The 17,456-nt window shown below is 42.6% G+C and overlaps 1 protein-coding gene and 1 long non-coding RNA gene across 2 annotated transcripts in view; one reads left to right on the top strand and one right to left on the bottom strand.

Annotated features, from left to right (window-relative positions):
• LOC104941341 (uncharacterized) overlaps positions 1 to 9,889 on the top strand; it is an 18,603-nt gene extending 8,714 nt beyond the window's left edge. The window contains exons 2-3 of the long non-coding RNA XR_797891.1: positions 6,075 to 6,081; positions 9,879 to 9,889. This is a non-coding gene — a long non-coding RNA (uncharacterized lncRNA). The remainder of the gene's footprint in view (positions 1 to 6,074; positions 6,082 to 9,878) is intronic.
• Positions 6,420 to 15,677, bottom strand: LOC104941342 (keratin, type II cytoskeletal 2 epidermal-like). The gene is made up of 5 exons (XM_010766429.1): positions 15,550 to 15,677; positions 13,805 to 13,936; positions 10,347 to 10,457; positions 10,118 to 10,242; positions 6,420 to 7,349 (listed from the first exon to the last, which is right to left on the bottom strand). The coding sequence occupies exons 1-5, from the start codon at positions 15,667 to 15,669 to the stop codon at positions 7,310 to 7,312; spliced, it is 528 nt and encodes a 175-aa protein (XP_010764731.1). The 5' UTR covers positions 15,670 to 15,677; the 3' UTR covers positions 6,420 to 7,309.
• Positions 15,678 to 17,456: the final 1,779 nt, after the last annotated feature.

The following is a 17,456-nucleotide window of genomic DNA, read 5'->3' as shown; positions in this document are numbered from 1 at the left end:
GCACGTCCCACTGAACTGACCTCCCCCTGGGTCTTGATGAAAACGGCAGTGGTAGCTCTTTTGAGAAGATGCAGAGAGTTCGCAACTGAGGAAACCAAAGACATCACCGTGCCCCACCTTAAAACCGGGGCCACCGGGTCATGCCTTAAGTGAGTGAGAGTAGCATAATAACATCAAACATAATGTCATTCTTGCTATAAATGCTGTAAATACTATATTTCAGAATTGGTTTTAAGTACTGGTGTACCACTACTCTGTTGTTTTGCTTTGCTATTTTATATTGTGTAGTATATTTAATCTGTTCTGTTGCTGGCTCTTCTCCTCTAAATTAACTTTTGTGCCAAATGATCTAATGGTTGTTGAGGTTAACCTGCAATCAGTTCATTTAAGTATTTAGTTCATAGTGTTTTTCCAAAATTGTATATTGATGATTGTGCACAGTGGGTATGGGTGTGCACGTGAGTACGCGGCGTGCCAACGTGAAGTACGGCGTGCACGTGGAGGTACGGGTGTGCATGTGGGTCTGGGGTGTCACATGGCCATGTACATGGGAATAGATGTGTGCCGCATAAGCTGGTTTTTTGTGCAAACAGCTCTAGATGAATTCGTTTTATGGTATGGTTCACTCCTTGAATAAATACCTACAGAAAGTAACTGCAAACTTGAAGGACTTTTTCCCTCAAATCATGTTCGATGACATTCATTATGCAAAGTGACGTATTTTGCTAATATTTGGAGGACAAAGACAATATTGATACTCATTAGAAAGCTAAGAATCTTCATCTTTCCAACGGGTATCAACTCAGACATGTGGTCTGCTCAGGGTCAATGTGACAGGGGGTGAAATGATACGAGCAGGTCCATTGTGATAGTTTGGATACACATAAAAGCTTTTAATAATACTCAACTATCCACATCATAGGGTGGTTTCACTATCGGTAATCGTTTTTTTTTTGGACGGACACTATAATTTAAAATGTTGTGACTATGTTCAATCTGAATTTACTTTAAAATAAAAAATATTCTATATTGATTCTGACTTTTCTACATCCAACTCACAGGTTTAGCATTGCTTTGAGAAAAAATATTATTAATTTACCCCTTTTAGAAGGAGAGATATAGTCGTTTGTTCTGGGAATGTAATTTTCGAGACCTGAAAAACAGGCTCAGGGCTTAACAGGTTAAAGTCACTTATAGTTTTTTCAGTGCCCACACAAATAGTAGTTTGTAAAAATTTTCCAAGTGAAAATGAAACACTGTGTTGCAGCCCTGAAATTGCCAAAAAGTAAGTAATTCAACTTCAATGAAGCAACAGTTTGTCATGTAATTGGTTTGAGCCTGCAAGTTTGCAGTCAAATTGGTGCTTTCAAAAAGGCCAGACTACATCTGTATTTGCAGACGGGCTCCTGGTTATAAGATTCAGCTGCTCCTCTATGATTCCATCTGAGGGCCTTTATTTTGCAGACAGTCACAGCGCCTCCAGTAATTGTGCAATAGATCTCTGCCAGATGGTGACCCTCTGCCAGGGATGCAATAATGGGGACTGGACTCTTACAGGTTAATTTTCTCTGGCTCTGCAAGAGATTTTCCATGAGCCCCCCGCTCTTTGATACAGTTTAAGATTAACATCCTCAGCCCGCGGCTCTGTGCGAACACTTCCCCCGCCATTCAGCCACAACAATCTCCAGACTCAAAGCAGGATTTGTCATTTGAGCTGCGTGTGGTTCCTACTGCAGCTTTTGAAAATATGTCATTACAGCAGGACCAACAACTATTTACCACCTCATCTATATTCTGCAGCCTCATGTCTTTCCTATATTTACAGCTCTACTTCCCCTCCTATCTCTCCCATGTTGTTATCACCATCATCATCATCACCACCTTAGCAAAAACACTCCCATGTGGCAAACATCCTATATTGTCAGTATGGCAATTTTGCTGAGAAAATATTTCACCTGTGACGATCCCTGAGCCACAACACAACCTCAGAGGACCATCCTTCTTCCTCAAGGAGTTAATAACATCAATTATGCAGTTCTGGTCAAGGCGAAGGTCAGCACCGACATGATTACAGTGCTGCTCTATTTCAAGTTATCACTAATAAAGGGCAGCGGTGGCGGCCCCTTATACTGGGCTGTCAGAGAGACACAGCTGATCAGCCTGCGGCTCCTCGGAGGGACGAGCTGCTCTGGCTGCAAGGTTACGTCTTACAAACCTACACAGGCCCACTGGAAAGGAACGTCGGTCATATTAAGAAAGATGATACTGCTAAACTTTACAGCATAGTGCGATTATATTAAGTGTGGTTAATATGGAATCATGTCAAATAACATCGCTAATGCTGCACAAAACGCTGTGCAAAAATGTCTTAAAGCTATCATAGGGCCATATTTATGTAAAACAAGTCTCTGAAGTGTTTTGCTCAAAATACCAAACAGATCACCCTTTGTAGCATGCCTCGTCTATTTCAGTCCTGTTACTTAAAGAGCCTGTGACACGATTTTCCCCCATCATCCAAACCCATCAATTTGAGTAAATATTGTCCCCTTGAAAACCGTTACTGAACTGATTTTGGATATTTGTACTTTGATAACCATTAATCTGCCCTTCAATTTGACCATTCTGGATCTTCTCGGGATTCTTCAAGTCCGCCAAATTATGGGTGGACGCACATCGGGCACAGCGACTCCAGCTGACCGTTCAGGATCCCAGCATCTGCATGTAAACGCACATGGCGCACAGCAGCAGCGCAAGCTCAGACAAGCGATGACAGTTTAATTTTGAACTGTCTGAGAGCTCATAATGAGGCTGACGGTCGGTTATTTTGTACTCTGTTTAGAAATTTAGGAATTAGGTCGTCAATAATGGGCGATCTTACGTCATGGTAGCCAGTGTGGACTTGGCGACTAAAAATCAAGCCCGGGATCCGACCAGCCCAACTTCGGTACCACTAGTAAATTCGTCAACGGGGGAGGTGGGGGATGGTGCTAGTGACTTANATACCTTTATTTCTTGACACTTTCCAAACAACTCTGGTTTTTGGATGAGGAGATAAACCAAAGCAGCTTTTTATTTTTTTATTTCCCTAAACTCCTCACACAGTTGTGAGGAGTTTAGGGAAATAAAAAAATAAAAAGCTGCTTTGGTTTATCTCCTCATCCAAAAACCAGAGTTGTTTGGAAAGTGTCAAGAAATAAAGGTATCAAAATCTCATATTGCATGTTGGACCAAGAACGATAGTGTGGGGTCTGAGGGTGTTTGCCACCTGCTTTGGGACAAACACAAGGGGGAGTTTGGGGTAAATGTGAGGTCACGGCTGTCAGCAGTGTCTCAGTTATACAGGCCAAGTGGGACTGCTGATATGAGGAGAGCAGAAACTACAGCGATGACATGATGGGGGACCCGGGAGTTATGCAGTCACACTACCACCATCTTCATCCAGCATGGCGTTTAAGCTGTGTGTGTGAAGAGCTGTGTGTGTGTGTTTGCGTGAGTAAACATTCCTGAGAGGAGTCTTCTCTCAGGACCCTGTGATGCTCCCACAGAGGAAGCCTGTCCACGACCCCTATAAAAAGAGAGGGATGCCCACTTCCTTCAACCCTCAGGCGTGCCAGTCCTTCCTCGAGGCAGATCGGGCCCCATAATTTATTATTTGTTCCCCTCTTGTTAAGGAAATACTTTCTCAATAGCTCACCCTCCTTTGTATATTTTGACTGTTCTTATTTTCATCCTTGATTCAACCCCGTCCTCTCTTATTTATTTGCTTTGTAAACACCAGCTTGGTTCATTACGTCCAAGCTGCCATGAAGAGACTTAAAAAAATTACTTTTGTCCTCACTGAGGACAGTGTTTATTTGTCTGGGTGAACCTGAAGGGGGGGGGGGATACCTATGTGTAGGTGACAGCTGAGTGAAGTCACACAAGCTGACCTGGACCACCGTTACCTCAGGCCTTAATCTGATTCCTCTGCTGCAGATTGAAGATATGTGGACTCAGATGTCATAATTTATCAGCCTGGCCCTGCCACTCTTAATGTAAAGACATTCCCGCACCATGTGAAGCTAATGGGATGTTATATCCACAGCACATGTTGTGTGAAATTGTTCCTTTCAGCAAACCATCTTAAACATTCAATCTCACAGCAAACGTTACCCAGAGGAACCAAACTCTGCTTTATTCCCAGCAGAGCCTTCTTTGTTTGTTAGTGTTGGGCAGGTTCGCCTGTTTTCTCAACCCCCCCCCCCCCATCCATCTGCAGATCCAAGAAAAAAAAGGGGATGAAAAGGCCAAGCCACTGGCTGACCACTGATCCATGACTCAGCATTGAAAATCTCCGCCTTCAAATCAAATTGTCCGGCTTCAAGGAGCAGAGGTGACACAGTCCTGCCCCGGGCCGCTCGGTGTCACTGACCGGCTTCGAGAGGTTAACGCGCATTTTCCTCAGTTGTCAAGGACGTGTGACGAGGGCAAAGGAATACAGAGGAGCACAGAGGTCACTCACAAATATCAAGTCTTTGAAATACTTAATTGTGTTAGAAAAGAAGCACGAGACATTGTACAGACTTTGCTTTAGTAGTAACATCAGTTTGTTGAATAAAAGCTTGAGTGTGATATTCTTCGTGTTAGTATTCATTACAAAATATGATTGAGTTCTATAAGGGGTCCCGTGGTTTGCTTTATTTTACGCAATAAGCATTGTCTAGGTCTTTTTTATATTATGTTGTAAATGGTCATGAGATTATTAAACAATCTATTGTCATTTTGAGAATATTCTATTTGTAATGAATAGAGTGATTTCCAGTGTACCATTGATGTTTTTCATATTGTCAGTGTGACCATCACTTCAGACATATATCCCAACAACTATTGGATTGTCACGAAACTGGTTCAGAAAATCATGATCCCTAGAGAATAAATCTAGAAGACGTTTGTGATTCGTTGACTTTCCATTTAGTGCCACCATAAAGTTGATAAAAGTGTTTTTTGTGAAATATATCAACAATTGCAGGATGGTTTAGACATGTTCCACTAAGAGATACTCATAATCATAGGTCAAAGTGTACATTTGTAAAATACTTATGCTAAACAAGCTTCAGCTGTATTTTGCACTTCGTACGAATTAGCAAATGTGCAAAGCTTAGATGGTGAACACGGGAAATATAATACCTGCTAAACATCAGTATTTTTTAATTATTATGGCAGGCAAGTTAGCTTCCATTTGTTAGCCTTTAGCACAAGCACTGTGCCCACAAAGTCTCACAGACCCGTCTCGTGGGGCTTTGTTTCCCTTTTAAATCTATGCTGATATATTTTTTTAACCCCTTTACAAGCACAACATGCCTGTTGTTTTTCTGGATATTAATTGTTACCTCTGCTTAGGAGGCTTAGTTCTTGGTTTGGTTTGTCATGAGGATTTCAGAAAAACTACTGGCAGTATTTGATGAATCTTGGTGGAAGGGTTAATCATAGGTGAAGAAGGAAGATACAAGCGTAATCTTTCACTTAAAAACATTCTTGGTGGAGGTCTGCACTTGGGTTTTTTTGATATTCCCTTAACCTCAATTTGCCTTAAAATATGTTTCCTTTAAAACGTATCCCTTCACAGATATTCTTAGAGTTGACTCCTGCTACTTGGATTAATAATGTATTCCCTTGCAAAGCTGTTTGAATGCAGGTCATTTGTCCTGTAAAGACGCACATCTAAAAGAGAAGGATAGATGAAGCATTTCCTGAAAGTCAAAAGTGTTATTATTGTGGTGTATTTCCTTGTTTTGCAAAGCAGTCAACCACCTTTCCCCAAGAGGCAAAGAATACAAAAGTGGGAAAACACAACTAAAAGGAAGCCAATTTTCTCCTATGTTAGATACTTTTATATTTACGACGATGCAGAGCCGTCTCATGAGATCAGGAACATTGTGTGGTTCACTTGCTCTTTAAAGAAGAGCACTGAGGGGAAACAATATGTTCTACCTGCTCTCCTCTCAGGTCTCTACTGAGCTTAGCGGGCTGAGAAAAACAGACAAATCTGCTTCCTCCTGAGCCGGCCATGTTTTATGTCGGCACAATTAAACAAGTCACTGTGTCCAACCGTTCCCAGCCCTCTTTCCAGACACTGAACTCAATTATTACAGAGGTTCACTGAGTGTGGCTAATCTTATCTGATCTGTTATTAGCAGCATTTGTCATTTTTATGGCAGACCTAACAAGCCTTTGAGATGGTTAATAGCTGGGAATGTTTGAGTCTCACGTTGAACATGAAGATGAATGAAAGAAGGATCACTGAACATTAATCACTCTGATCTCGCTCTGTATAGTTTTATAGTGTGGGGAAAGTCTTAAGCCCCAAGATTCACAAGGAGTTCTCATGAAACAGAGACTTTCACAAAAGAAAATCACACAGTAAGGAATGATCTCTCGAGCAAATGGTTTTATTTCATTTAAATCTAAAGCACATTCTGACGCTTGGGCAGAAGCGTAAAGAAAAAATTATTTATCACAGACAGCTTGAAAAGTCGTGTAGAAAATAAGGAAAAGACTACAGAGGAATGCAGATCCTTATATCTGAAACGACAGCAAATTGGGAAATTGATTTTCAAAGGAGGAATAATGAATCACACCGGCTCTCCTTGTAGAAACATCCAGGTGCTCTTTGTGCAAAAGCAGAAAAAGCGTCATGAATCATTTGAAAAGCAAACAGTGTGCTAAAGACTTGACTGTCAGTTATAAGTAAAACTAAACACGAATGCATGACTGTAAAAGCAAAGGGAAGGTCGGAGGCTTTTAAGTACCAAAAAGTAGAGCTGTCGATATGTTTGTTAACAGTGAAGGGGTCAAAGGTTAAGAGCCGGTAATCAGACAGAGTTTGGGTGATGGACGAGGTGGTATCAGAGGGGGGATTACTTCACGGAGCCGCACAGTTAAACTTGTGTGTGTGTGTGTGTGTTTGTGTGGAGATCGTTCTTCAAAGAGGAGACAACACTTTTATGAATCATATCAGGGAGCTGGTAGAGATAAAACCCACTTAAGGAAATATCGCAGACAGACACTGAATGGATACACACTCATCGCCCGGCCCCCATCCTCCCACCTCTTTTAGACAGCTCCATCTTTCTTGGAGTCTCGAGGTCATCTGCCAGCGACCTGTTATCACCGCCCGGCTCAGGCCTCCAGGCGGCATTAATCTGTCGTGATAAGTTATATTTTAATTGCTGCGTTGGTACCTTAAGCTTCATCCAAGTGTGTGTTTCACGGTTCTCTTTGGTTTGTTTTCTAATCCATGTGAGAGGGAGCATCCAGTCTGACTCTCGAGTCACTGGCCACACAGGCACTCCTCTTCTTCCAACAGACTCCTAAACCAGAGGAATACATTAACACAGAGTAAAGGGGAGACAATAACAGAGAGAAAGAACATTGTAATTTATTGAGCTTCAAAGTTGAGCCCTTTCCATTGGGGAGTTGAAGCTGCTATATATGTTATTGCCAAAGCTACCAGGCTCCATTGACAAAGAGTTGGATCGCATAACTAGGAAGTTGTTGCCTCGATTGGTTTGTGAAATCGAGTTATTGTGTGAATTTGTTGTTTTAGAAGATATGTTTGGAATCACCAAAGTCACACAATAACACTTATTATCCGATTGAGGCGGTGGTAGACCAGCAACCCCCCGTTTTCTGTGAGGTGAAATGACTCTTTTTGTCAATGGAGTCTGATGGCTTCGGCAAAAGCATAGATCACGGGTCTTAAAAGAGGTTTTTGACCCCAAAGGATCCTCAGATTTACTTGGGCCACAAAACCATTGTTTGAGAATGTTTTGAAAGTTGTTGGTTATTTTCAAAAGTTTAAATATGTCTGAAAATTCACATTTCAGTAACCTGAATCCAATGAATCCAAATTAGTAGCAAAGATGAATCAACTTATTTGTAAATAAACACCAAAAGAAGCTCAGCTACTAAATGCTCCGTTATGTTTACCAGCTATCTGCTAACTGTTTCTGTCTGTTGTTTGGGACTTTCCCTGAAAACAGCTGCCGGCTGCATCTGGAAACGCTGGTGTTGAGGGAGGTGAGAGTGAACCAAAGCAGGGAAGTCAAGAAAACTAAAACAGTGAAGTGAAAGATGTTATTTAGCGCAGTAGGAGCGCTGACGGAAGTCTTTGATTCAATATTAGTTCAAGAATACCAATTATAGCAGCTTTAAGATAGGACCCTCAGTGCACTCATCCACCTCACTTTACTTGAAAGGATTTAGTCCTTCGTTTAGCTACTTGTTGCTGAGTCATGCAGCAGCAGTACAGCAGAATGAATTACAGTGTAATATGGTTCACATTAGCAGTGAGAAAAAGCAGCGAGCATCTGCCTAAACTGCTCTAAGATGCTTTCACAGGCGATAAGCCACCCGGTAATGGCAGCCTGGGGTCATTAGGGTCTGTTGTGCAGACAGTTTGCCACGGCACGGAGAGAGTAAACATTTCTTATTCATGGTTTTAATCACGGATGACAAAACATCCAGTAAATAAAAAAGGGAAGGGGAAGAAAGTTGGTGTTGACTGTGAGCCTTAGAAGTCTTTGGGACAGTCTGCTGGGTAACGAGAGGGAATTAAAACTGTGGCGAATTTAGAAATGTGTGTAAGGGGAGGCTGACATTAACAGGCTGCCGTGGAGAAGAGCTGGCGTAGGCCCAGCACTCAGCGCTGACAGTGTGAGGTCCTCTCTGCCCATTCTAATGAGCCATTGTGAGGGTCTGAGCACAGCGGGGGCCCCCTGGGGGTCAAATGCAGTCAGTTCTGCGATGGAGGGGCCGGGAGGAAGTCCGTGGCAGAAGGATGAAATGGTTGAACTGCGTCAGTCCACATACCACCACCACCAGATGGTTAAACAGCCTCAGTGGAAGACGGGAGGGACATGAAACGACGTCAAGGTCACATACAGGAAACTGCATCATATTCAGAAGCCGCTTCCTGTGACCCCAGTAATGTCAGCCCTTTGTTTTCGCAGAAATATCTTCTTATGGACAATGCGTATGTCCAGGTGACATCATATGAGATAATATTGGACCTATACACAGGATCTTGTGGAAATACTCCTTGCATTATTCACAGTGACGCTTACGCAGAGACTTCTTGTTGATGTTGTGTAAAAAACAGGGACAATGGACAGGTCATTTTTCACGTGTGAGTCACGATCGACTCATATAGTACGTAAAGAAAGTCAAACGGAGCATCAAGCTAATTTAAATCTAATGAGATCATCGCAGGGTTATGATATGCTTTGGCCCTACATTTCATTCTTCTCGACAGGTCTAAATGCGTGGCACCGTAGGGGACATCGGTTTTCATTTGAACCCTACAGCAGAGATGGGAATCTACAATATACAGTATGCCATGGAGTACTTTTTTTTTTTAATTGCAATCAGAAAGTAGAGCATTCGACTATGACACCTTTGACAGGACATGACAAACTAATCAGTGAAACCACCTGGTGCTGTGTTTTTGTTGGCAGGAAATGTTCCATGTTCTCCAGAAAGACATGGCTGGTTCATAGCCACACCGTGACCGACAGTCTCACTAACAGTCAGACCTCACTGTCACAAAGCCTTCTTAAATGTTAGGGGTCTCAGTTTGTAATAACAACCTATAGCTCTTTTAAGAGGGCAATAAGAGTTTTGACGATCAGAGCTGTACATATGGCAGCTCTGAGCATTACGTCAGTACTCATACATTATGGTTCCTTATGCATTTTTCTTTAAATGCACAATATGTAATTTTATTGCCTCTAGGGGTCTCTCAATCCTTACAATAACAAAAGACGGAGTGTGGTGTTGTCGCTGTCGTCATCAGAGTCAGCTATTCACCGAAGTTCGTTCAGGATTAATTCATTGTTCAGGACATTTTTACGGAAAGATGAATTATCCTCAGAGGTCTTCTCCATGCCAAAACAAACGGACCAAGTAATTAAAACCGGAAACCACTTCGTAAAACAAACTCTTTGTTTAATTACTCAATCATTATAGTGTACATTTGTATGCTTCCAAGCTCCCATTAATAATCAATTGCGCTCTAAACTGAAAAGCCAAGTTATTATACAGCAGTTTTACACAAAAAACATCAGCATGACTGTCTGACCTGTAGGCGGTTATTTCCATTTCTCGGGCCATCTTCTCGCTGAGCAGCTCTTTGTAGTCCTCACACTGCTCCTTCATCTGCACCTGGAAGTCTTCCTCCTGCTGCCGCATTTCATCTAAAGTACCCTGAAACACACAGACACAGCATGTTGGGATTAGAGATTAATATACTACATAACCACTGGTCCTTCACATCTTATGATTAGTCTTTTATCAGTCGACTCTCAGACCTCTAACTCAGCGATCTCGTCCATGTACGCAGCCTTCTTCATCTCAGCCTCGTCCTCCAGCTCCTCGTTACACTTCTCAAGCTCAGCGAGCTCCTTCTGTAGCTCTGCAATCTATAGAAACACAGAATTAAAGACTTCTACTTAGTTATATGGTCAGTAAAAACATAGTCATAACATTGAGATGTTCCCTTCAAGGTCACCATCATGTTTTTGGCCACCATCTTTAGCTTCCCAACAACTGAGAAATACTGTATGTCTGGATTTTTAGCTGCATGATATTTCACTTTATTCGCCAGCTAGTTGTTAGTTTTGTCGGATTATGTGAGCTTTTAAAAAGACTTACTCTCGATGGCAATGTCTGTCAGTCATTCAGTGCAGACATTTTTGGTTCAGACTGAAAAATCTGAACAATTATAAGATTGACTGCCATGAAATTGGTTCATAAATTCATGATCCCCAGAAGATGAATACATCTTAGTATCTTTGTGATCCTTTGACTTTCATTTTGCCCACTATAAGTTTGATATGATAACAAACAATAACCCAAAGGATAAATGGGATCATTCTTAGTGGGTTAGTCTCAACGACCAATCACATTACAGTTATTTTATCCTTTTTGTAAACATAAAACTGACTTAAATTTGGCTCTGAGAAACCAAAGTAAAGTATGCAAATCAACCTGTACTAGACAGATAAAACCGGTTTCTTTACTTCTGCACCCCCTCCTGTGTCAGAGGCTGTGCCGTCCTGCCGTGAGTAATTACAGCAATCACAGAAATTCAACAATTAGCTGTCACAGCCAGATGGGGATCCAGGCGGTCGTCTTTCAGCGCGATCATGTGAGCAGAGGAAGACCCTGATGATGACTATTAAACCTGGGCGAGTCACTTACTCCTACCCTCAGTAGTGGCCCATCAGTGTCTGCTCCATTATATACATTTCTGCGTCGGGGCTGATTTCACTGCAATCTGTTTGTTTGGCCATGTTGTGTCTCAGTGAGAAACCAGACCCGAGGCATCCATCAGCGGCGAGAGAGGAAACAGAGCAGATCAGGCCGAGCTGTTCATCCGTCAGGCTGGATGGAGCAGAACTGAGCACTGCATATTAAAGAAAAGTAGATGATGTCGGGAGAGCTCTGCTGTGGTTACAGAGGCTCACTGTTTATTTAAAGAGCTGGAGGTAGAGCCGCAGTAATGAGAAGTAAACCGCCATGTTTGATACAGATGTGGTCTAACCACTGATGGATGTCGAAGAGACCAAAGTGCAGGAAGAGGAGGAATTTTCTCTGGGTCACCTGCTGATTTTACCTGAGTCATAATTTCCTGTTTCGTCTCTTTTTTTAAGATTCTTCCTTTCATCACAGCAACATCAACATGGACACATATTTAAGACAAGAAACAGGGCAGGTAACATTACAATAAAAAAACAATATGACAACCCTTTAAGGTACATTTGAGCTGGGATTAAACTCTGTATTTTATTTTTATTTTATGACTGACTTCCGTCTACGTCCATCTCACTTGCCATACTTTGCTATTTCACTCAAAACTCTGTTGCTTTATTTTTCTGATGATGAGAGATATGTGATAAAGGTTTATTTTCTCTCTTCCATTTGCAGAGGAAGTCTCCTGTCAGAGTGTGTGTGTGTGTGTGTGTGTGTGTGTGTGTGTGTGTGTGTGTGTGTGTGTGTGTGTGTGTGTGTGTGTGTGTAGTAGTAGTAGTAGTAGTAGTAGTAGTAGTAGTAGTAGTAGTTAGTGTGTGTGTGTGTGTGTGTGTGTGTGTGTGTGTGTGTGTGTGTGTAGTAGTAGTGTGTGTGTGTGTGTGTGTGTGTGTGTGTGTGTGTGTGTGTGTGTGTGTGTGTGTGTGTGTGTGTGTGTGTGTGTGTGTGTGTGTGTAGTAGTAGTAGTGTGTGTGTGTGTGTGTGTGTGTGTGTGTGTGTGTGTGTGTGTGTGTGTGTGTGTGTGTGTGTGTAGTAGTGTGTGTGTGTGTGTGTGTGTGTGTGTGTGTGTGTGTGTGTGTGTAGAGAGAGGTGTGTGTGTGTGTGTGTGTGTGTGTGTGTGTGTGTGTGTGTGTGTGTGTGTGTGTGTGTGTGTCAAGTTTTAAGACATTTCCGATGCTGCAGGCGCTTTGAAAGACTGAGCTTAATAACTGAGGACACAGAGGGCCATAAATCCTGTCTGAACTGAAGCCGAGCCCTTCACATCTCCCGCTGAAAGTGTCCGCAGAGTAAACACTCTGGTCAGCAGGATCTCCCACACTGTTGCTCCGCTGTCACTCAGCTGCTCTCCCCTGCCTTCGCCTGCTGTGGGAACCCATTCATTTTAAACTTTGTGTTTGATTTAGGAGCTGATGGCCAGTCGTGGGTTGTAAGACTCCTCGCTTTTCTTGTCAGTCAGGAGCTGGGAAACGTGTCCTGGGAAGATCTGAATCAGCAGGCAGCAACATTAATTTTAATGATGGGTAAATCTGAGACTTACTGTAAAGGGTCAGTTTAACCCCCAAAAATACAGATTTTCTTACTCAGCACTATTTTTAATTTAACGGAAATAGCTCATTTTTATGATAATCGCTTATTCACTTTTTTTTGTCGAGAGCTAGCTGAGTCGATTATCTGTTAATGAAAAATCCAGCTAGCACTAACTGCTGGTTCACATAGCTTAGCATAAAGAATACACATGGGGTGTTTCTCAATGTATGCTTGCTTGGTAGCACATGTCTTCAGAGTCACTTGCTTCAGAAGCGATGCAAGAATACTTCCTGGCATTCGGAAAACAAACGCCGTTTCTCAATCTCGAGGATATTGGCTTCCAAGCCAATATTTCAAGGATGCTACGTCATCAAGTGGCGCAGAAGGACCGTTCCAATGTCCAGCATACTTGGAATTCCACCGAGGCCTCGTCCTTGGTTTGGGGGAAATTTCGAGGCTGCACATGGGTAGACTTCGCGGCCTTAAAATCCCCACAATGCTTTGCGCAAGGACCAATTTCAAAAACCCTTGCGGAGAATGGCTGAACCGACGCAGGCAAACATTTAAATGTAAGTATGTAGTGGCGTAGAACATGTGTTGGTAAACATGTTACTTTATTACATTTGTTATCACCAAAAATGTGTTCCGTGAAAGTAAAGCAAGTTCATAATTAGATAGACATCGTGAGGTATTTATTNGGGAAATTGGTCCGTGCGCAAAGCATTGTGGGGATTTTAAGACCGCGGAGTCTACACATGTGCAGCCTCGAAATGTCTCCAAACGAAGTACGCCGGGCTCGGTAGAATTCCAGTATGCTGGACATTGGAACAGTACAACAACAATATTTTCGAAGTGTGCGTGGCAGTGGATTCTCAGAGTCTTGTCAAAACCAAATCCTAAATGAGTCTTAATGTTAGCACTACTTTGTGTGGTCTGCGTGAACAGACCCTCTAAAAACAAATGAAAAGTGAGAAAGCAGTTGTACTCTCACCAGCTTCTTCACTTCACTGACGTCCTTCATCTTTGACAGGTCTTTCACCGTTGACCCTGCAGCTCCTCCCACTTGCAGTTGTTTTCCATCACCACGGGTAACCACAGCAGAGGATGCTGCACCGCACTCAAACTGCAAAGACAGAAGAAGTGGAATAAGTGCCGCTGTGAAACTTCTGACCTTTCATTTTGAGACTGGAAATGCACAGGAGCATTGAGGTTAGCGCTTTCTTTTGGGCAGTAAGTGCACTCTGACAGGGGAGCAAAGAGCAATCAGAGCCTCTCAGAGCGTCTGATGGCTAAAGCTCTCCAGCACATTGCTGATTAGACGGAACAAATGCAGCAGAACAAGCTACACAAGGGTGCACAGGTGTGTGGGAGCCAGCCAGCAATCACCATTACTGTTCAAAACCCAATAGCAATCATTTTTAGCATCGAGACAATTGCGTTTCATAATCGAGGCCAGACAGGACGGTGTACAGCTGGCGGGAGGAAAGACATGGGGAGGGGGAATAGATGGGGTATGGGGGAACAAAAACCATCCATTTTGACAGACACACAAATAGATCAATAAAAATATAATATACATAGGCTGGATACCCTGCCTCTAAATGAAGGACACAAACACACACACACACCAGCGTCCACTCCAGTGCTGCAGAGGAGCCTGGGAAGGCGGCCAGCAGTCTGATTACAGCCCTGACCTCTGAACCAGGCAGACATCCTCGCCCCAGAGGGGGTCAGACCCACCGGAGCTATAGTCTGACCCCAATGCAGCACGTCACACACACATAACACACACACAGGTATACAAAGGCATGCTGTTCCTGGTGTAGTGCTGAACCCCTGATTCTCAAGTTCTTCCCTGGTGTTGTGTTAAGAGGGAAAGAAAACAAGTCGGAGTATCGTTGTGTGATTTGTGAAAATTGAGATTTACATCTGGACCTGAGCGTGTCAGAGGGAGAGGAGGGGGGGGCGGTGGTCAGTAGCAGGGTGAGAATGGCAGCTGCTGGTGGAAGAGATGCTCGAATCCTTTTTACTCGCATAAGAGAAGCAATTAAAAAGTCAAACAAAAGTTATTCAAACTTATAATGAAGTACAATTACAGAATTATGAGAATTAAAGTATGAAATGTAAAAGTATTTTTTAATACTGATGCATCGAGGTGCAACTGTCATTTTGCTGTTGCTTGTTCAAGGTTTATCTGGTGTTTCTTTATAGGCAAGTCGTTTTGTCCTGTGATTGCCACACCTAGGGGTCAACCTCCCTTTCAAAGGGTCACAAGATAAATCTGAGGGGTCACAAGATGATTAATGGGGGAAGAGAGAAGAAAAAACAAAGTTCTGCCTCACAAGTTTGTATTCCTTTTTTGGACTTTTCTCATGTATTTTCTGTTTTGTGTGAATCTAGGTATATTTAGACAGACACTACGAGAAAATAACGTGTTTGTTTTTACATTAGAGCATGCAAACAACTAGTAGAGACCTAAAATACAAGTTTGAACCTGAAAAGTTACATTTTATAAATCCTTAATGTATTTTACCAAGATATTTCTTTAACCCAAAGATGTAGTTAGTGTGTCCACCATTGGTGTGCATGAGTTTGACTGAGGTCATAGTATGATGAGAACTAAAGTCAGAAATAACTTTGTTGTGATCCGACGGTTGTTCACAGACATGCTACTGTAAAGTATCCGGCATTAAAAGGTTTCCCCTTCATGACATGTTTATGTATTTTTTGTTGTACCTGGAGGCTCTCAGCCAGCTGGCGGTAGTACTCCTTCACATCCAGGGCCGCAGTGATGTCAGGGACGCCAAATGTAATAGCTCTCATCGCTCCTGTCGTCCCTTCATCTGGCTCCAGCATGCTCTCCACCGCCTGCAACATGGCAACACACACAAACACACAGAAGTGAAGTTTATGCACATCATGCACACAGTGGTGATCTGTGACAGAGTACTTTTTTTTCTCAGCTAAACTTCAATCGCTGGATACAAATCATGCCATCTACTGTTGTAGTTGGACTGGGGGGGGATCTAATTTGATCTATTGTATATGTTTAATAGTTTTGACAAGAACCGTTCATCCAATTATGTTAGCATATAGCATGTTTTCTATGTAAAATCTTGATTTGTAACTATTAACTTAAGCTGAAATACATAACATGGTTGTGCAGTCGAAGTGGTATAACATAGAAAAATAGTCAAATGAAGGTACCCTTAATCATTCTTAAATACAAAACATTAGTAAATGTACTTTGTACCATTCCAACTCTTCAAATACAAACACATGCACTACATTTTAAAGCCTTTTACACACATGAAAGACCTCAACATACATGTATTATACATAGCCCCTTGAGTAAAAAACCCACATCCATTACAGAGAAAATGAACTGTTACAGAGCTGCAGCAGCAATCTAACATTTTCTCTCCTTTGCCCTCCACACAAATAACGACATGGCTATCGATTTGTCAGGGGAATGGGGGTATCTGGAAGTGGCGATAATAACAACAGTTAATAAAACAAAGGGAACTTCTGTTTTCATTTGGTATTCAGCTGCATTTCCCGGACTGCGAGTTATCGAGCGTGTCCCAGAGGGAGTGTGTTAAACGCCGGGCGGCCCAGCTCTGCAGAGGGAAACGCAGAGTGATGGAGCTGGTCCCGCTTCAGCTGCCTCCCTCCCTGCCTGCAGCCTCCAGATCTGACACTGGGGCGCGTCTGTCATCTCCTGGCGACGTGGAGAGCATTGCAGAAGGTGGAGGCAGCAGGGTGTGTGTGTGGATGTGATAAAGGTAATCATGTGCATTGGACAAGGTTGACATTTTGGAACATGTACTGTATCTATTAACCTTAAAGCCAAGATTGCGTGACAGATGTGTCTCTCATATCTTTGTGTTGAATATGAAGGTTTTTTTGACAAAAGTAGCCAACATACTATACAAGCTGTACAGATGTTAGCTTTGAGCTAGCCGGCCTTTTTGTGTGTTCATGTACAGTTGCAAGAAAAAGTATGTGAACCCTTTGGAATTACCTGGATTTCTGCATAAGTTGGTCATAAAATGGAGGAATCCACTGCTGTCCAGAAAAAAAAATTGCTGCACGTTTGAAGTTTGCAAAAGAGCACCTGGATGTTCCACAGCACTACTGGCAAAATATTCTGTGGACAGATGAAACCAAAGTTGAGTTGTTTGGAAGGAACACACAACGCTATGTGTGGAGAACAAAAAGGCACAGCACACCAACATCAAAACCTCATCCCAACTGTGAAGTATGGTGGAGGGAGCATCATGGTTTGGGGCTGCTTTGCTGCCTCAGGGCCTGGACAGATTGTCATCATCGACGGAAAAATGAATTCTCAAGTTTATCAAGACATTTTGCTGGAGAACTTAAGGCCATCTGTCCACCAATTGAAGCTCAACAGAAGATGGGTGATGCAACAGGACAACGACCCAAAGCACAGAAGTAAATCAACAACAGAATGGCTTCAACAGAAGAAAATAGGCCTTCTGGAGTGGCCCAGTCAGAGTCCTGACCTCAACCCAATTGAGATGCTGTGGCATGACCTCAAGAGAGCGATTCACACCAGACATCCCAAGAATATTGCTGAACTGAAACAGTTTTGTAAAGAGGAATGGTCCAAAATTCCTCCT

This window comes from Notothenia coriiceps, unplaced genomic scaffold (assembly GCF_000735185.1).
Source record: "Notothenia coriiceps isolate Sejong01 unplaced genomic scaffold, NC01 NC01_scaffold00003315, whole genome shotgun sequence".
Classification (NCBI taxonomy): Eukaryota; Metazoa; Chordata; class Actinopteri; order Perciformes; family Nototheniidae; genus Notothenia; species Notothenia coriiceps.
Note: the sequence above shows the minus strand (reverse complement) of the source record. Positions and strands in the feature narration are given on the sequence as shown.